This window comes from Conger conger, chromosome 2 (genome assembly GCF_963514075.1).
Source record: "Conger conger chromosome 2, fConCon1.1, whole genome shotgun sequence".
Taxonomy (NCBI): domain Eukaryota; kingdom Metazoa; phylum Chordata; class Actinopteri; order Anguilliformes; family Congridae; genus Conger; species Conger conger.
This window is the reverse complement of record NC_083761.1, coordinates 52,131,798-52,151,807: the sequence shown is the minus strand read 5'-3', so window position 1 is coordinate 52,151,807 and position 20,010 is coordinate 52,131,798. Positions and strand designations below refer to the sequence as shown.

Here is a 20,010-nt window from a genome sequence, read left to right as displayed (position 1 = left end):
TTTAACCTCGCTCCATGGGTTCTGCTTTAGGCTCGGTCGGTGTGGCAGCAATGGGATCATTGTGAAGTCTGTCAGATTTAACCACTTTAAGTCAGAAAGGGTGAAAGGTAAGCAACTACCTTAGTCTGCCCAGTCTGTGCTTTTCTGAAGGAGCCGTTTCTCCAGAATTGGGGGGGGGCTATTATCAAGGCGCACGCTTCATTTTGATTTATTGCCTGAGACTTTAATGCAATATGCACAATACATATTAGAAGGAATGACTGTTCAGTTAGAACCTGCTCACATGGCACAGGAGCAGATATGGAAGCTGCAGAGGATGAGCACCCCTACACTGATACAGACTTTACTCTGAGGGCTGCTTCTTAGGGTACACTCAGATCTTCCCCGGGAACGTTCCCTCATCCCTCTGGTCATCCCACTTAGCAATCTACGAGAGAGAATAAATGATCTGATTATTTTCTTTGAGAAATTGTGAATATGCTGCACATATTATACCTTTGATATCAACTGTGTGTGCACTTCAGATTTAAGATGCTTCTGGGGAGTTAAAGAAGAGCACCCCCACCTCCTGCCAAAAAATACCTTCAGACACTCACCCAAGACATGGGGCACAGCGATTTGTAGACCCTCTTGTACCAGTCACATGGGGCAATATCAACACCTTTGTTCGTCAGGGACTTTTGGCAGCGATGGTAATCTATAAATAGAGGACAAAGCACATTTACAGCTGTAAATCGAACATCTAAAATTGTCATCTGAATTTACAGGTCCTCTCCTTGAACTTGTTTTACCTCCTGCTCTGCATTCGTAAGCTGTTCCATACCGAGTGAGAGACATGAACAGAAAGTGAAAGCATTATATTTGTATTGTGTTATTTATTTAGCTAAATAATTACTTACGCCTTGATGTTTTGTGATTGAAGCTTTCAATAAATTCCTATTATCTTAAGGCCCCCCTGGAAGCTCCCTGAGGCCCCCATGTTGAGAACTACGGTTCTAGACCTACCAAGATAGTTCTGCCAGCAGTTCCTGGTTTGATTCGCGTTTGGGAATCTGGCATCAAAGGGTGCAGTGCGGTACTTCTCCAGTTTAGCTTGTATGTCCTCTGCCATGACACCCTAAAGTATAGGATGAGAAAATCGAAAAATAATTGCTTAAATAAATACATTTCAGCGTTCAGAGATATAACCGCAGCAATCAAAAAAGAACGGAAACCTACTACAGTGGACACAGCCGATTAATTTGAAAAGGGTAGAAAGACGCCATAATGCAGCTATTCGAAATTGTTCTAGAAATGCGCTCCGTTTACCCTCTTACATACATCATATTTTTAACAGAACAGTCGAGTTTATTGAAATAATTGTCTTAGTTATTAAAATAACATCGTTATCATCCCAAATCTGCTACTGATCGGAAACGCACCCTTTAGGACATTAAAATGTATTTCCATTGTAATGATGCATAGATCATTTTCAACAAATGTAAATAATTAGGACTTTCAGAGCAGAAGAAGCGCGCGGTGAAAATGTCACTTATCTAGGCTATAGCATATAAAAAAGGTCTGTGCTTGCGTGACAAGTTAAAGCCTTCAGTAACGCAGTGCATCTATGGCATAGTACCATAGGTGATTTACAGGCTAGACCAGGTTATTTTATATTATGTCATTATAAATAACCTATATATAGATATCCTGTATATAAAACCGAGTCTAGCCTTTATTCATTCATCGCACATTTATCCGATATCCTTCATTTATTATAATAGGACAAACTATAATTTCAAATAATGAAAATAAATTACCTCTTTAGCTGGTATTCCCTTAATAAAAGTGACGTTTGTGCTTGATGCTAGTCCTTTTGCAGCTGGCTCTCAAAATGCGCTCCTCCTCGTGCGCAGGTGTTTAATGAGTAAGTATCGGGCATCCGTGCAGTTCTGTCACTACTTTATGGCGGACTGAGGTCACATTGAGATAACTGGGGTTGGAAACTATTTCTACTTTGTATGGGTATGGGTATGGGTGTAAGAATATGTAGACTACGTGCGCGTACACCCTATAGAGAATCGCATAGGCTTGGTTGTCTCTTGAATAGCTATATGTATATGTGTTGCTGCTGCTGTTGCGTTGCTTTCTTTATTATTGTGCTTTGTTGTTGTTGTTTTTTATCCATTAACTATCTACAACTTGAAATTAAGTAAAGCCGGAAGGGGAGGATATTACAATACTACGATTGCTGTTTGTCTTTAACCTAATGATTAATTCAGGAAGAGAGGGCGTCGAACTGCCAAAAAGCAGCTGTAAACGCCATTTTTCTGTTTAAACGATAGGCTATGCTTTTCATAGGCGAAAAATAAAAATATATTATTTTGACTTGGAAAAAGAAGAACATGCAGTTTTCTAGACCACAAACAGCCTATCTGTCGCTATTCCATAGCAAGCTGTAACCGACTGTGACCTCATTTTACCCCGGATTAGACAGCTGTGAAGAGAAAGTTAGTCGGTCTAGTGTCTGTCTATTGCAATCCGTTCTCCCTCAAGTGCTTGAATTCGATTAAATTCTTAATGCACGCAACAATACGGAGACCAAGCAGAAACGCTGACGCTTTGCCGACATCTTCAGAGATGTCTTCACAGTATTGTTCACATAGACTAATCATCAAAATTGAGCGACCCAGACTACAGTATGACAAACGCGAGAACTTAATTTAGGCTACTACTTCTGGTTAGATTGATTTATAGTGCGCGGAATATCCAGGTAGCTACCCTCTCCAGTCGTTGAAATCACGAAAGTGGCCAAGCAGCAGCCTAATCTAACGTGATTGTTTAGCTTGGAATGACATCCAGACATGTCATTATAAAGTAGGCATAATCCTCTCAAGTGCTCAAGGACTGTCTGACAGCCCCGAAGTGCTCGCCCCTCCGCCGATACATAAATTAAATGAATGTGTTTCTCTCAAGCAAATGTTCATGAAATACTATTTCCCCGCAGTCAGATTGTCACAGAACTTCTGAACCAGAAAATAACTGTGACTAACGGGGGCAGGGCTCGGCAGCGATTCTCGTCAAAGCGTATTGTCAGGCTCGCACTCTTCACACACATGCCATAATGTGCGTGTGTCCTCGCGCAGCCTCTTGGTGAGACGTAGGCTCCTACGTGACTGAATCCTCGTTCATATTCTGTCTAACATGTTACTCTGCGCATGTTCTTTTTTTATTTAGTATTCATGCATGTGACTTTCCGTATGAGCTCACAGAAGTTCGGCACTCTGCAATAAGCCTACTGTTAACCATTTCGTTAAAGCGGCTGTATCTAGGTATGTCGAATTTTCACCCTTTAAGTTGGGATGTCTACTCATGCAGTAGCCAAGTAAGGTAATAAATAAACGATAATGAGTAATCATGATAGCAAAAATATAGCACAATAATAACAATAGTAATAAAAATAACAATATAATTGCTGTATGTAGTACATATCACATCCATCTTATGACACTAGTTTACTTCAAGGTCATTTTCACTTGAGTTTAACCCTTTAAGTATCCCCCCTTTTCTTAACACAAGCTTGAAAATGACAGTTACTATTCCTGAACCCTTTTGAACCAACAGGCATAGGACATATGCATATGCACAGTCCACTGTTGTCAATACAGTGGGATCCATAATTATTGGCACCCTTCATAAATCTTATGCTGTAAACAAAAAAAAAAACAAAGTTATTGACATAAGCTTTATTTCCCAACATGTGTAAAGTAGTGCGCTTTACCAAAGTCTTACATACCAAAGAATTTTAAAACATTTATTCACAATATTTCCACAATATTTTCTGTTCCACAAAACAGGTTCCACAATTATTGGCACACTTGGTTTAATACTTTGTGCAAACACACCTGGCAAAGAGGCCATGAGTCTTTTCCTATGTGTGATGAGGTTAGATAACATGTGGAGGGATTTTTGACAATTCCTCTATGCATTACTTTTCAGATATCCTTGAGATACCCCCCTCTTCAGTTCAGACCATTTTAGGGAACTAAAAGTATATGTACAAATGAACAATTTTAAAGATCCCATATTGTACACCTTTCCAGTATTTTATTTTTGGTCCTGATATCCATAAGAAGTTTGTGTGGTTTTAAGTACCAAAAGCAATCTGTCCAGTTTTACATGTCCATTCCCCAGATCATTGCCTTGCTGTGGGATGAAGCACTGTCCAATGGGTTTGGAGGCATTTGATTGAACTTGAACAGATGAATTGCTTCAGCACACCTCTGTACAGAATTAATTCTTCTGCTGCTATCAGTTATATTATCAATGAAGGCAAGTGAGCCAGCACCTGTAGCAGCAATACATGCACAAACTATAACACCACTACCACGTTTCACACTTCAAGACCTCCAGAACTCTGCAGGCTCATTTAGGTACTTCTTAGCAAGCTGTAAACCTGGCCATCCCATCTTTGCAGCCAACTAGTGTTTTGCATATTGCAGTGTTACCTCTGTAGATGTTTGTGAAGTCTTCTGTAGAGTAGGTACTGACACTTGAGTGTTTGATCTGTCAGACAGGTGTTTCTTTCTTGTTAATGATGTTCCAAACAATATATTTTGGTAAGCCATTTTGTCTGTATCTCTTGAGTGTTTTTGTCTTATTTCTCAGCCTCATAATGGGTTCCTTGACAGTCACTGCCACAACTCAGGTCCTTATGTTGACAAACAGCAATAAAAGACTCCAAAGGCAATCAAAAGCCTAGAATCAAGACTCAATAGACTAAAAAGCTTTCCTATTCCTGCACTAAGGAAACAATTGAATACACCCGACTACAGAAATAGCTGCGAAGCTAATTGCTGATTACTATGGGTCCCCTAAAATGGGGGACTATGTATGAAAATAGATGCAATTCCTACACAGATTACCCAAAATGCATGTAAATGCCCTCAAATTAAAGCTGCCAGTTTCAGATCGTACTGTTTCATTTCAAATCCAATGTGCTGGAGCAGAGCCAAAAGAACAGAAATTGTACCACTATCTGAATACTTATGCACTGTATATGCATATCATTTTCTAATGTGATTTTTTAAAAATACTGTCCATTTAGAAAGTAATCACATTCAACTCAAATCAAGTTACAGTATAGCCAAGTCTGTCCAGATATTGTGCAGTAATTGTAGTCGCAAGTCACTGTCTTCTTAAGACTTTTCATGGCGTTACTGCAAACCATTCACATTACATTGAACAAGCCAAAGAAACAACATTCCAAGTTTGAACTAAAATATGTGTTTATTAACACATAATCCAACATATTGCAGCACTCAAAATATAAACACCCCACAACTTCAGACAAAAAGAAAGCCGTATCCCCAGGATGCCTGTTCTACAGGCCCAATTTTAAAATAAACATAATCTACCAAACCCATACTAGTTCAACCAAACAGTTCCTCAACAAAGTCTCTCCTTAAAGGATATACAAGTGTGTGGATTATTAAACATAACTTGTCTGAGCCCATTGGAATTCATGGTTTTTACCCCCAGTTTGTATGGCACATACAAGAACATTTTAGAAGCCATTTTCCACAGTGGAGGGCAAAAAACTTTCACTTACAATAACAGGTCAGATTGCTTCACTTCAAGGGGTGAAGGTTATCACCATAAATGTGTCAAGAGCCGAAGTGCACACAAAGGACAGATGTCCCATGCATATGTTCCCCGTCTTGCTCATAAACAGAACACAAATCCCTCAAGTTTAATTTTAGCATGGAAGAACACCACAATTTCCTTTGCTAATAATTTTCTGATATACAGTATATCTATACAGTATATATAAATATTTATTTTTTTATTTAATTTAGGTTTTACATGGGAATATACCCAGTACTCATTTGCATCATCAAGCACATTCAAAAGCTTTTCAAATGATCATTTGCATAGTTCTAGGACATAGATGAATGTGCCTTGTATGCATTTGGTGTCATTGTTGCCTTCATTAGCAGAGAGAGAAAAGGCACTCACCAGGAACTCCTGTAATGTATATGTTGTGGAAGCATAAAGCCATATCAGTCCCACACAGAAAATGTAGGACCTTGGGATTGTATAAGTCTCAGAGTATTTCAAACAGATTTCATATATTCCTTAATGTCCATTAATGCTTCTTTCTGATGATGCATCACAGCTGTCATCCGACAGGACAGGGAAAGAGCATCTTGATTAATTATAATCAAATAAAGCACTTCAGTCAAGAAATAACTGAATAACATTTGAGCAGAATAACTACCCACTGCCCAGAGACACACTCACACAGACAGATAAAATAGCTCAGACTTGGACTTTGGTTTTCCTAGGCATTTTATGGCCATTTGGCCAGTGAGGGATAAGTGCAGGGAAGGACACACACAGGCACTTAGCAGTTGGCTGAGCCTGAGCAGGAAGGAAGTTTCGATTGTGCACATCATTCAGCATAAATAATTGGATTTACAGTAGAAGGCAGCTTCATTGTGCTTTTTGCTGCCATAACATGATGCAACAATCCTCATGAAAAGAATCAGAGCAGCTGAGTCTGACAGCCCCCTCTGTAGGACAGGTAAGGAGGCTGCACTGGGGATGGGGGAAAAGGCAGTATTGGGGGGGTAAATGAGGGGCCAGGAGGGGTAAAGGGGGTGGATGGGAAGGATGGGTGAACAGGTAGTATTGGGGGATAGGTGAGGGGGCAGAATAAGGATAAGTAAAGGGGGTGTAGGGGAATCGGTGAGAGGGCAGTATTGGGGGGTAGAGTTTTGAGGAATGGGTAAAGGGGGTGGAGGGGAATAGGTGAGAGGGCAGTATTGGGGGGTAGTGTTTTGAGGAATGGGTAAAGGGGGTGGAGGGGAATAGGTGAGAGGGCAGTATTGGGGGGTAGAGTTTTGAGGAATGGGTAAAGGGGGTGGAGGGGAATGGGTGAGAGGCCAGTATTGGGGGAGGGTGAAGGGACAGAATTAAGATAACAGATCTGCTTTAGACGTCCTTGCTGAAGCGCAGCTTGTTGTAGGCCGCTCTGATCTCGTCGTCGGACTCTCCTTCCGGGCTCACTCCCAGCCTGAGGACCCGGCTCTCTGGGACTTCCTCCTTCAGCTTGCGCTTGCTGATCATCACCGTCCCCAGACGCTCCTGGTCCGCCGGGCCCGTCAGCGTGATGTAGCAGGCGTGACGGCCCCTCTCCAGCAGGGTGGCTGGAGCACACAGAGCGGGGGCGAGAAGGGTTATCCCCGGTTCTTTGGCACTCTCGACCTTATATTTATACTTTATATCAATTACTTTTCTATGCTTTTCTACTGAGCTTGTCTGGTGTATTGGAACCTGTGACATATAAAAACCCACCTTCTGGTCTTCTGGGTTGTCTCAATCGCATCAGGCAAGATCAATCAAGCACAGAAAAGTAATTTAATCCCAGACCCCGTGTATTTTACACAGGTGTGATCTATGGTGTGGATCAGAGTCTCATCAGATGGGTATTCCTTGCACACCAACAAGCTTTCATGCCTTACATGATCCTGTGTTTTCTTGTGATGTGAAAGACATACAGGGTTTATGCCACTTACCCTTGAATGCTATGATTTGGTCGATGCTGTTGCTCTTCTCGAGAAGCACATTGGAGAATTCTGGGTTGAGCATGTAAGAGAAATGTCCCTTACTTGCAGGGCTCTGTGAGATTCAATGACAAAGCAGTTTGAAAAAGTCAGACTTATTATTCTTTCAGCAAGAGAAAATTCAATGGTTGTAATCAAACATTATAAACAAGCTGATTTTTTCATTTTTCATTTGCACACATTACATGCATTTACTTTCTCATTTGAACACTAAGCTCAGATAGTACGAGGCAGCTCTTGGCCCTCATGCTTGTCGACAGTAGAGCTGTGGTTGCTATTGAGACTGACTGTACTAGTGGAGCCTGGCTGTGCTGACCGGGCTGTACTCACTGAGGAGTTGGTCTGAGAAGGCATCTCTCCCCATAGAACAAAGATTGAGTACGAGTTGAGGGTGTTGACCGCGGACGGCTGGGGTGAGTTGGGTCTCAACAGCATATTCACTTCCCACAGCACTCCTCCTGTGCTCCCATCCAGTATGACCACCTAACACACGGGCACAATGCGGGACACACACCACAGCTGTTATGCAATGTTTTTGAGGAGGCGGTCACACATTGCAACAGGTTCCTGCAGTAGTTTCTCAGGGTAAGGGACTGGTTTAAATCACATGTAGCACCCTGAAGGAATGCGCTCCAACTAAACTACTGCTACTGCTACACCAGCATCGCACTCTCACACCAGCAGGCTGAAATGCCACCACTGAGCTGATATGGGTTAGTAAATCCAAGTTCATGGAAAACCACCCAGAACCTGAGCAAGCCAGCCTGGTTCCAGCTTGAGAGTAGAAAAGCCACCAACCAGTCAGTCTGTTAGTGAGTGGGACACTTGAAATGTAGAAAGCTTTATTTCGGTCCCTTTAATTGTCATTATTATTATTATTTACAAATGTGTAAATTCCCACACCATTTTAAACGTCTCATCAACTACTTCGAGCCACATTCAGGCAGGATCCCTACGGGTGATTCAGGATAGTGAAGACATCCACAGTTCTCTGAAATGTGTTGTCAGGACCAGCCATCTTCTTTTCAGACCGCAGCCCACAGCCAAGCACACGGAGTTCAGTTGTACCACGGCGTGGTGCCTTAATGAGCCACTCAGCAGCCCCATAAAAGTATTTTTAATGAGCACCAATCTGAACTGAAAGAACCTACTTGTTTGGTACCGTCACCAATGTTCTCCTCTATCACCACGTCAGGGATGCCGTCCTTGTTGAAGTGCCCAAGGGAAGGCTCACTGAGGAGAAGACACAACAGCGAATTTGATTTTAGTGGACTGGAGGAGGAACTGTTTCTCATTAACATTAAAAGCAACATGCTGCTGGAAATGAATGTGTCCCAATCAAGATATGTTTGAGATCTATGGGATACCAGAGTCTACTTCTCACAGGTTGAGTGGCAGTGAGACTGACAGAGGAGGTGTGAGAGGGGAATGGCAGAATTACATTATTGCTAACATAAGATGCTCTTATCCAGAGCGACGTACAGTTGATGAGACAAAACAGGAGACAATCCTCACCTGGAGCAATGCAGGGTTAAGGGCCTTGCTCAAGGCTACACCGGGGATCGAACCACCGACCTTGTGTGTCCCAGTCATGTACCTTAACCACTACGCTACAGGCCGCCCGTATGTGGGTGTGGCTGTGGAGGACATGGCTTTGAGGGGCACAATCGAAGGTGGGTGTGGCTGTGAAAAACAGTGACGTGATTGGCTCTAACCTCAGGAGCCGGCTGGCGTTGGTCCTCCACAGAGACTTCAGGCTGTCTCCGTTTAAGACCTCTACGCTGTCCTCGGTCACCACCAGCAGGTTGGAGGTCTTGCGCTTCTGGGCTATGCTCAACACATACTGCACTGAGTCAGACCTGTGAAGGGAGACCCACAATACAAAATGTAATAAAACCTGTTTTATTCATTCAGAAGGATTACAAATCTGTAACGCATCCAACACAAAACTAAGGGATTAGAGCCACACTATAAAACATATATTGAGAGGGATTAAGTGACCATTTCAGTAAATAATTAATAACTACCATTACAGCAGAAGCAGCAATGGGAGTTGTTTGTGAAGGTACCATTGGAATTGCCAAGATTGCACCATGATAAAGGCACTTATGGTAATAACCTACTGGAGCTGGGCTCTCTGTTAGGCCTTCTACACCTGAGTGTGTTTCATAGAGGATAGAGCGAGCCCTTACTTGTACAGCAGCACTTGGCCCGTGTCGGAGCTGGTCTTCTTCTCCCATTCCTCGTCCTTCTTCAGATTCTTCTCGCAGCCAGGTTTGGCCTGGGCTGCTATCTTCTGCAGAGCCACACCGTACAGCCCAGAGTCTGCAACCCCCCCAAGAGGGAGAGGACAGTGCCTCACTGCACAGCCACAGTATAAGCTTGCACTGCTAACCAAGCACCTATTGACTGAGCATGTACTGTCCGCTTTGACAGTAAGATCTGTACTCTGACCCTAGCGAGTCAATAAGGATGAAACGTCATATCCAGGGTTAAGCTGCTCAGTACATCTCTCAATGCACAGTGGGAGCACAATGCACTCTGTCACCCCCTATTTCAGGAACACTACCAATGTTTAAGCTTGACTCTGTAACGACTACTGAGGCTGAACAGTGCGCTGCTTGTGAGCCGGTAATAGTTCCACACCCATCAGAAGGCAGGCACATCTCTCCCAGCTGCTAGCCTGTGGGGCCCTGGTGATGGTGGAAGTACCTTTGTGAAGCAGGATGTAGGGGGAGCCTTTAGCTGTGGTGTGCAGGAGGTGCGTGAGCACCTCAGACTCCAGACCCACTTCTTTTCCAATCCCATCCCCGGTCTTCCCGGACAGAATCGTCAGCACTGCCTGTGGTCAGCACAGCGGTGAAAGCAAAGGGAGAAACGGTCACGCCAGAGGCATGCTACGCCCGTTTCACACACAGAGTGAGAAGTGCCGTCTGCCTTTCACTCTCAATCCAATGCAAGGTTTTCACCAGATAACAACAGGCAATGGTGATAAAATGTGTTGCTCTAATTTAAAGTGTAATAAAAATGCTAATTGCTGGAAAAATACCAATACCGTGTGAGCCCAGTATTTATGATCAGAATGACTTATTCCAGCATATAAACAGAAAGAAAATATATGGCTTAAATGTTGGTGTTGTGGTTGAGAAGGCATACGTACACTCAGTGAGCACTTTATTAGGTACTTACTAGAGTTATTTTTTAGACTTATTGGTCTTCTGCTGCTGTATTCTAACCACTAAGAGGTTTAACGCATTGTGGGTGCAGAGATGCTCTTCTGCATACCACTGTTGTAATGTGTTCGTATTTGCGTTACTGTCACCTTCGACCAGACTGGCCCTTCTCCTCTGACCTCTCTCATTAACTACGTGTTTTTGCCTGCAAAACTGCTGCTCACTGGATGTTTTTTGTTTTTCACACCATTCTCTGCAAACTCTAGATACTGGGAGATCAGCAGTTTGAGATACTCAAACCACCCTGTCTGGCACCAACAATCATTCCACGGTCAAAGTCTTAGATCACATTTCTTCCCCATTCGGGACATTTGGTCTGAAAAACAGCTGATCCTCTTGACCTGCATGCTTGTATACATTTAGTTGCTACCACATGATTGGCTGATTAAATATTTGTATTAACAAGCTGGTGTACCGGTCTACCTAATAAAGTGTTCAGTGAGTATATGTGTAATGCAGGGTAGGGTCTGCCATTGCACACCTTGAGAAAACATTGAGCCTGGTCTTTTGTGACATAACATATTTAAGTAAACAAGTTCACATTAAATAAGTATGTTCTTTAATATGGCAGCTAAAAAAGGTTATTTCTGCCAATGCCATTATGAAGTCTTAAAACTGTAAAGTCAGTGATGTTCTGAACATCCCTCAGCCTACAATCTCAGTAACACATTGATGCAAAATTATGCAAAATCAGGGAGACCGAAAACAAATTCAAACTGGCTTGGCTGGTTTGAACGCATGCCTATACTTTCTGAAAATATTTTCTTGACACAGCTCCAACTCGGGCCTTGTCAATTTACAATTCACACAGTTTTTGTATATGCTGTAGGATGGATGCTAGGGGTTGCACTGCTTTTTCTAATAATACTAAAATTTTCATTTTCATTTTAGGCAATCAACATACACTGCTAACACAACCCATTTATACAGGTGGAGTTATTTGCTGATACAATTCAGGTTAAGCACCTCGCTCAAGTGTACAATAGCAGGGTCCTGGGAAGTTGCAACCTGCAGATGCAAATGTTCTCATAGTGTTGTTGCCATGTTCTGGCAATGTTATAGCATCAAGAAAACATTCCAGTAGCTTTGTGAGAACATTCGGTGTTAGCGGGTAAGCCCAGTTCCCTACCCATTATGCCATATGCCTGAACCAAAACTGAGCACATATCCCACAAAACTGGGTCATATAGTATGTGGGACTTATTATAACTTATTTTAACATTGTCCCCTGAACAATAAAAATGATCTCACTCACTACCCTAGTCCAAACAGGACATGCAGTTGTGTATAGGGCTTCCATTTGTTTCCTAATGTTGATCATACCTGTGCTGGTCCCGGTCCGATTAGAACCAGATCATCGACGCCATCCTTGTCCAGGTCCGGTACTGTCAGTACAGGCAGCTGACTGCTGTAAGTGGGGGGGTGTGCCCTCTGCCAAAAAATCTCTCCTTCAAAAAAAGAGAACAATAATGTGAGAACCTGCCTACCATTTACAGTACACTAGTGGACATATCATACGTATCTGGTGTGTTTGCAGGCTAAGTGGTCATTTTCGACCTTATATTTATTGTGCAGAACAGAAGTTTGAACGTATTCAATATGTATTTAAAATTGACACATTCAAAGTACAATTTTTGGTCAAAGTGACAGTTCGCAATCGCCTAATCAAGGCCGTTCATTCGAAACAGACACGAGTGAAAATGAACATTTAGGAACCGATAAGCAGAACCGAAATTCACATTTTTTATCGCCAACCAGGTTCTTGGAATTTTGGAACCGGTTCTCGGTTAACAACCGAGTGGGCGCGGTGTGAGACGTGAGGTGGGCACAGTACAAGAGGGTCACTGGTTTACCGCTGTGGTGGCTGACGGCGGTCAGCTGGTTGCTGTGTGACAGCAGGCAGCCCTTGCCCTCCTCGCCCAGGCCCAGGCTCAGGCCACACTGCACCCAGTGCAACTCTGGGGCCAGGGGCCGCTCCCACAGAGGCTCCCCATTGGTCCCTGCCACCGCCGACATGAACACACAGGGCGTGGGGAGACCTGAGGCACAGACAGCCAACCCATTAGTAAAGCAAAGTGTACATACTCAATTTCCACCAATTATGTTCTCATTTTCAGAGGAAATAATGCACAATATCAACTGTATGAACAATTCTTTATATTCCATTCATGAACAAACTCCATTACCCTATGCAAATCAAACTATTAATTATGTGTTACATGCTGTACGAACTATTAACTCTTTTATATATACATATATATATATATATATATTCTGCAATATATATTTACATGGACTAATTGTACACTATGAGCTATATAAACCAAACCGCTAAGACAACACGATATGACAGTTCAATTTGCTTTTCTATTTTTTTTTTTTTCATTTGGGATTCTTACTTTGATTGACACATGTTATGTTTAGACTGCCTTCCGGAGCCTTGATGACAAAGAGTACATCCAATACTTTGTCCTTGTTTGCATCTTTGACAGCCAGGAAGTCATATGTAGCTTGAAGAGAGAGAGGAGAAGTGTTACATTTTAAACTGTAATAAACAGCACTGGTTTAAAGGCAGCAAACATTATGCAACGGCAGCAGTTCTTCGTGAGTGGTGGTGAGCACTAAGACCAGTGAAATGCTTTCGACCTGCTTTCGGCTCTTGCCACTTTATTGCTAGCTAAACTAGAAATACCATTGCATTGCATCTTCTCTGGATGCAAAAAAAGCAATATATATTTTATTTTCAGAAAAATTAAGAGACCTGCAGGCACTGCAACATTGCAATAACCGCAACAATTAGCATTTGTAGTGCCCGTTTTCAGGAAGAGGATTTTGCCAGCTATTGTGAAAAGCAATAAGCGACTGGAGAATTGAGCAGTACCTTCTCTCCCTTCACCTCCCTCCCTTGCTGCCAGTGACACATGCGGTTGTCGCAGAACGAATGTGTGATGGATCGCTAAGTAGGCCTACTGTTAGCTAGCTACAATCCTTTCTTGATTGAGGTGTAATGTTCAGAGTTTCAGAATGTTGTTAAGTCTAATGTTAGTTAACAGTAGCTCAGTGTTACAGCATTATTACATATTGAATGATCTGCAAGTTTAACAAAAAGATTGTAAAGCCAAGCTTATGTTGTTTTTGTGTTGTCTGGTTTTCTAATGTTACTGGAAAAAATCATAGTTGTTTCAAACTAAACAAGTAAATCTCCTATGCTATTCTCGCAGTTTACATATGAGAAGTTTCAGAGATATGAATGTCTGCTGAACAGGTCACGATAATCTAAGAGCTTTATTACAAATGAATCTGGTTTAATCTTGATAGAAATACTAAGAACACACTCTAGTCACTTCTGGGGAATATAACCAAACTTTGAATCCAATTACCTGCACCTGTAAGACAGAGGTGTACACTGATGACATCATCACACTTGCCAAACACACACGAGCACAGAGACAGAGGGCGCAGCACACGCTCACGCTGGTGCAAGCGTGCAGAATGTTCCAGAAGGCGCCTCGGCTCCACTCCCTTACCTGCCTGTGGCAAGGTGTGGTTCCACATGTGCAGGTAGACAGGCCGCACAGGGCAGGGGATGATGAAGGAGAAGGCAAACACCACAATGAGGCAGAGGAAGAGGGAAAGGAAGAAGCATGCGGTCCGCCAGTTGGACAGATGAGAAAGCCCCAGGCGGCCCCACCAGCCGTCCTCCTTCCTGCAGCCGTCCTCCTTCCCGCTGGGGTGGGGCAACCCCTGCGCCCCCCCTTCCTCCTCGTTCAGCGGCTGAGCCTCCGTGGTGCTGTCCGTGGGGTCCGGCATCTCCTCAGTACATCACACCACCAGGAACTGCGCAGAGGGGAGCAAGAGCAGGACGAAAACAAGGGCTTAAAAACAGCATTGGCCTTGCTCTCTGCATAGAGTCACTCACAACAATTTAACTATTTCGCCCAGTGTTCATTCTACGCTCATGTATCATTTCAGAAAGGACCAAAAAAGTGAGCAAACATTTCCTTTTCATTTGGTACCAGCATGAATAGCAGATACTGGTTCAGATGTTCAAGTGATATAGATGGTAAAGGTAAATAACACAAGTCTAATGAATATAGTACTTCTTATGACAATTCACTCATCATCCATGAAACATTTCCTTGAACCCGTAGTTACAGAACATAATACCTGATGGGGTGCACTAGATATTCCACCTTTTTTGTGGCAAAAGAGAGCATGCAAGGGGCTCTTACATGGGACACAGTCTTAGTACGTACTACACCCACCTACTTCCAATACAGTTGTGTTCAAATAAATGGCAGTGCGTTAAAAAAAAGTGAATGAAGTGCAAATATTTTTTTAATAGCTTTTCGTTTAATATTTCAAATGTAGTGGAAACATTACACATTCAATTCCAAATCAAAGCATTAGCAAATTTTTATCAAGTCTGCATTATTCTTTTACAGGAAGCAAAGAAAATGAATATTAATCAGTTTAAAAAAAATGGCAGTGTCAACATTTTTCTCTTCGAACTGTATAAACAGAAGAAATCTTTCATGATTTAACTTTAAATTACTGAACTAATATTTAGTGGCATAAGCATTGTTTTCAATAACTGCTGTGCATCTGCGTTGCATCGAGTCAACCAACTTCTGGCACCTAGAAACAGGTATTTCAGCCCAGGATGAATTAACTACATTCCACAGTTCCTGTTAATTTTTTGTGGTTTTGCTTCAGAAACTGCATTTCTAATGTCACCCCACAAATTTTCAATGGGGTTGAGGTCAGGGGATTGAGCTGGCCACTCCATTACCTCAATCCTTTTTGTCTGGAACCAAGATGTTGCTCGTTTACTCGTGTGTTTGCGGTCATTGTCTTGTTGAAACACCCATTTCAGGGGCATTTCCTCTTCAACATACGGCAACATAATCTCTTCAAGTATTTTGATGTATTCAAACTGATCCATGATCCCTGGTATATGAACCCAACACCGTAGTATGAAAAACATACCATGATTTTTGCGCCACCATGCTTCACTAACTTCACAGTGTACTGTGGCTTGAATTCAGTACCAGGGGTTGGTCTGACGTACTGTCGACGACCACTGGACCCGAAAATAACAATTTTACTCTCATCGGTCCACAGAATGTTACGCCATTTCTCTTTAGGCCAATCAATGTGTTCCTTGGCAATATAAGTGAGGTTCAGATTCAACAGGGCTGGCTGCAATCAAGCCGGGCTGTGTTCAACCAGCTGAATTTAACGGTCCCATATTGTGCCTGTCTTCCAGTTACTGTGTGAAAAAGCAGGGAAAACTCCTTTCACGTATTATCATCAGCGTTATAAAGCCAAACTCAAATTGCATTGAGGCTACACGTGCAATAAATTTGCTTCCTTTATTCCATTTTGAATGAGAAAAAAAAACATTTTTAAAGTGTCAAGTGTCGTCTGTTTGCTTTGCTCACTTCAATTTCTCTTCTCATGCACTGATTCGATAAAGCTGAACAGCGAATCAGAAAGCTCTCTCTCACCGGTGGCCTCCGCCATCGATTCAACATGCTGAATTGGCCGAAAAGCCACTGACGCCAACGGTGCAGGGCACGCCACAGAAACTATTGGGAGATGGTAGGCCATCAACGCTCAGCAATGGCCCAAATACGGCCGATGGTCAGCTTGGTGTTTCAGGGCCTTCAGATAGAATTCTGACGACAGCTAACACCTCCCAATGCATTTCTGGAATGTAGAATTATGATGTTAAACAACTTGTGAAACGACTTTTTTCTTCCCACGGTTTTTCTGTAAATGTTGGCAGCAGCAATGTAGGCCTTTTCAATGTTAGCTTAGCTCAAAAAATGTTAAGCTTTGGAATGGACTGGTCCACCGTATTGGGACCATAGATTTTGCTCATGTGAGGGAACTGGAGAAAGCAGGAACACAAGAGCGGTCATGCAAATAGCTTGAAGGACATGTTGATCAGTGATCAACATTCTTGTGATATTCTACCTGGTAGCCTTTCATAGTCATCCCCAACACCCACCCACTGACACACACAAATGCAGGATTTATGATACATCAGGATAAGTCAGAATTCATCAGGGATACTAATTTTACCTTTGTTTTGTTACAAAATTGTTCAATTGTTTTCGGGACGGTCACAGGACGGTGGTGGAAAAAGTATTGTCAGATCCTAAATGTTCATGTGGAAGACTTCTCCTCAGTCAGCTCTTCCCTATTTTTCAGCTGCAACAATACCGTTTCTGACAGAGGGTCAGTTTTCTGTACACAGATGATGCATGTGTAGTACTTGTTTCAGCCCTCTTTCTGCAGGCAGCCCAGTGGAATCAACAACAGCTTCTGTGCTCTTGCTCTCCCTCTCTGCTTGCACAACTGGCCTAAATCAGGTGGCATAAAAGTCTGTCAATACACAGTGTGCTAGGACAGCAATATACCACAGTCAAACCGGCCAGCTGCCAGTTTGGTCTCTCGCTCTCTAATTTGCTACCTGTTTCCAGAGCATTAGAGGCCAGTAAGTGGGTGTCAAGTGCTCCTGCCATGCCCCGCGGGCCTCTCTCACTTTTCCACATAAACAGCGGACTCTACCTGCCGAGCCAGCTATTCCCACACCAGCCCCTCTGCCCAAACACTTTTCATGTGTGGCTTTTAAAACACTTGTGCCGTTGCCAAGTCTCCAGACTATTCCAAACAAAACATTCTGCCTCAAAGCCTGCGTTAGCGCTGCACAGCGCATAAGGCCTATGCCCGTTTAGCACACAAGGTGGTGGCGCAGTCACATTGGTACACTCTCTGCTGCTTCCCCTTTCTGACATGTTGGAACATGAGCACCCATTCGTCCAAAAAACACAAACAGCAGAATGAGTGGAGAATGATTCAGAGCTCACACAGACTTCTGCCTATGATATAAACCATCAACCATTGGGAGTCATATAGAAGTAATTGCTCAGATATCCATTTAACCCCAGATTTTTATCATGAATGTTACTGTTGTTGTTTTATTCACATTCACATCATATCATAAGCTACTTCAACCTTTTTTGTTATATGATTGTATCCTTTTAACAAGGTATGATAAAGGGTATTTTGGAGCATGGGGTCCATGTGGTCAGTCTTATTCACGGTGGTTAAAGTAGGTCAGATACTATTCAAGACACAAGGAAAGACAGTAATTAATTCTTAATTCTACTGGCCTGCACACCTACTGTGCCAGAAGAGGAAGTTCTGGATAATTACTGAAATTGTTAACAGATACACAGCAACGACAATAATACACCTGTGACCAGGGCAGCAGCCAAGAAGTCTGGCCCCCTTAGTGGGCATGAAGCATATTGTGCCAAATAAGCATTCCTCTGGAAAGAGAAGCTATTTCCAATGTAAAATGCAGTCCTAAAACAGAAGTTCAACAGAAAACCAACAACAATCATCTACTGCTCAGACTTGACATCGACGTTGAGGTTACAAACTTACAATATACCAGTTAACCAGTTAGAATTTAATTACCCTGGCAAAAACAGACGTGCAAAACAAAAGAGATATTTTATTGTTAAATTAGCTCAACAACGAATAAAAAAAGGACCAAGAATCAGTTGCGCACCTGTTAAAAAGGAAAATGGCTAACTGAAAACCAATTTTCAAGATGTTAAAACTGTGACGCGAAGTCACATTGGATAGCAACATAAGCGCTAGGTGTCTAGCGACGTTTGTTAACACTTACACAAGTATGGTAGCTAAACATTAGCTAACATTCTGCTTATTGGCAACTTGCCAACTTTCCAAGTTAGCGTTAGCTATGTAGCTAGTTTGTTAGAAACAAAAAAAGACCATTTATAAACTAAGCTAGATAAAGTCGTTCACACTGGCATCATGTTTCGAGGCTTCCTGCTTAACTCGAGGTTTGTTTTGAAAAGTTAGACATTTTTGCACGTCACAAGTTAAAGCTAGTTTTAGCCAAAACAGCAGAGGCAGCTAACACGTTACTACTAGCTAGCTCGCTAGTTCCTAATTATACAAGTCATCCAACTAACATAACGTTAAGTTGATGTAAGTTTATACAGTCAGCTAAATTCAAGTAAAATATATAGTATACGGTTATTTATCTACAATGATAAATATTCAGTGTCTTACTGCCGTTTGTTTACGCTCCCCCTTCCAGTGCCACTTCGTCTGTTAAGTTTGAGACAGATGACGTCTACCTGTCCCGGGAATTATGGGTTATGTAGTTCAAAAATTCATAGAGTCCCCTGACGTAACGTCTTCTTATCTCACCAGTTATGTCCATTGAATTGGGGTGAATGTGTTCAGGTAACAGGGTAGAGTGAATACTTTCACCCTGTTACCTTATAAATTTATTGGAATAAATATCACTTAATTTGACATGTAGCCAAAAAAAAAAATTATTTATGGAACATGCTTTGAAAAATTATATTTAAACATTTTTTGGCAACAGGGCTGAGCAAAATCCAGCTATCTTAAGCAATGAGACCTTGTAAAAAATGGGATATACCTGAGAGGGGTAAGCACACTTTCCGAATGGTTGAAAGCATGTTTTATTGGATTCAATGTTGAATTTTATAAGAAAACAAGACCAGACGAGCCTGGTTTAGCCAGAGCCTGATGTAGCTAAGGGGGAGTATGTGTAGCAGAAACTAACATTTTTATTAATAATAAAAATATTGAACATTATATCGAAAAAACAGCTGCCCCATGAAACTTGATGTTAAAAAAAAATTGATGTTTAATATAAGTTCCATTTGGCTACATTTCCTTCATTGAGACATTTCCATGTTGTATTACTACAGAAGGTTAGAATGTTTTGTGGCTTTAAGAGCATTGCATTGTGGTTTTGGTTGTGGTCGGGACTCTCGATGGGTAGGGCACTGTTTGCTAGATTTGCCTTGGCAGAGAAAACCTAATAAGCAAGCTAGCTAGCTAGCTAGCTAAGGTTTGCAACAGCAAACTCAATAGCTAGTAAATATTTCCACTTTAATTTGTTAACCAAGCTACCTGTGGGCAACTGGAAATAAATTGCTGTTTTTTCATAAAGAGAAGCATCCAGTAAAAATTATCAGCAGCTTGTTAAAATTCTGGGATTATAATTGTGGTTGAAACAAAAACCAGCATACACAGGGTGGCCCAGGACCGAGTTTGCGAACTGTTCTTCACTATTGAGCATCCAT

The 20,010-nt window shown here is 42.2% G+C and overlaps 2 protein-coding genes across 2 annotated transcripts; both read right to left on the bottom strand.

Moving 5' to 3' along the window:
• Window positions 1-201: 201 nt before the first annotated feature.
• Window positions 202-2,236, bottom strand: LOC133121489 (cytochrome c oxidase subunit 6B1). Its single transcript, XM_061230684.1, has 4 exons — window positions 1,800-2,236; window positions 1,006-1,117; window positions 597-697; window positions 202-427 (listed from the first exon to the last, which is right to left on the bottom strand). The coding sequence occupies exons 2-4, from the start codon at window positions 1,109-1,111 to the stop codon at window positions 374-376; spliced, it is 261 nt and encodes an 86-aa protein (XP_061086668.1). The 5' UTR covers window positions 1,112-1,117; window positions 1,800-2,236; the 3' UTR covers window positions 202-373.
• Window positions 2,237-5,249: 3,013 nt separating this feature from the next.
• fam234a (family with sequence similarity 234 member A) lies at window positions 5,250-19,044 on the bottom strand. The gene is made up of 12 exons (XM_061232494.1): window positions 18,959-19,044; window positions 14,368-14,677; window positions 13,240-13,350; window positions 12,694-12,879; window positions 12,164-12,288; window positions 10,320-10,449; window positions 9,800-9,932; window positions 9,323-9,466; window positions 8,759-8,840; window positions 7,938-8,090; window positions 7,560-7,662; window positions 5,250-7,190 (listed from the first exon to the last, which is right to left on the bottom strand). Exons 2-12 carry the CDS (start codon window positions 14,648-14,650, stop codon window positions 6,976-6,978), a joined length of 1,665 nt encoding a protein of 554 aa, XP_061088478.1. The 5' UTR covers window positions 14,651-14,677; window positions 18,959-19,044; the 3' UTR covers window positions 5,250-6,975.
• Window positions 19,045-20,010: the final 966 nt, after the last annotated feature.

Coding starts and splice junctions, on each gene's coding strand:
- LOC133121489 (XM_061230684.1), bottom strand. CDS start 1,111: ATGGCAGAGGACATACAAGCTAAACTGGAGAAGTACCGCACTGCACCC. Junction 698..1,005: donor CTGCTGGCAGAACTATCTTG/GTAGGTCTAGAA, acceptor CTCTATTTATAG/ATTACCATCGCTGCCAAAAG. Junction 428..596: donor CGCTGTGCCCCATGTCTTGG/GTGAGTGTCTGA, acceptor TCTCTCTCGTAG/ATTGCTAAGTGGGATGACCA.
- fam234a (XM_061232494.1), bottom strand. CDS start 14,650: ATGCCGGACCCCACGGACAGCACCACGGAGGCTCAGCCGCTGAACGAG. Junction 8,091..8,758: donor TTGGTGACGGTACCAAACAA/GTAGGTTCTTTC, acceptor CCCGTGTGTTAG/GTGGTCATACTGGATGGGAG. Junction 7,191..7,559: donor CCAAATCATAGCATTCAAGG/GTAAGTGGCATA, acceptor TGTGTGCTCCAG/CCACCCTGCTGGAGAGGGGC.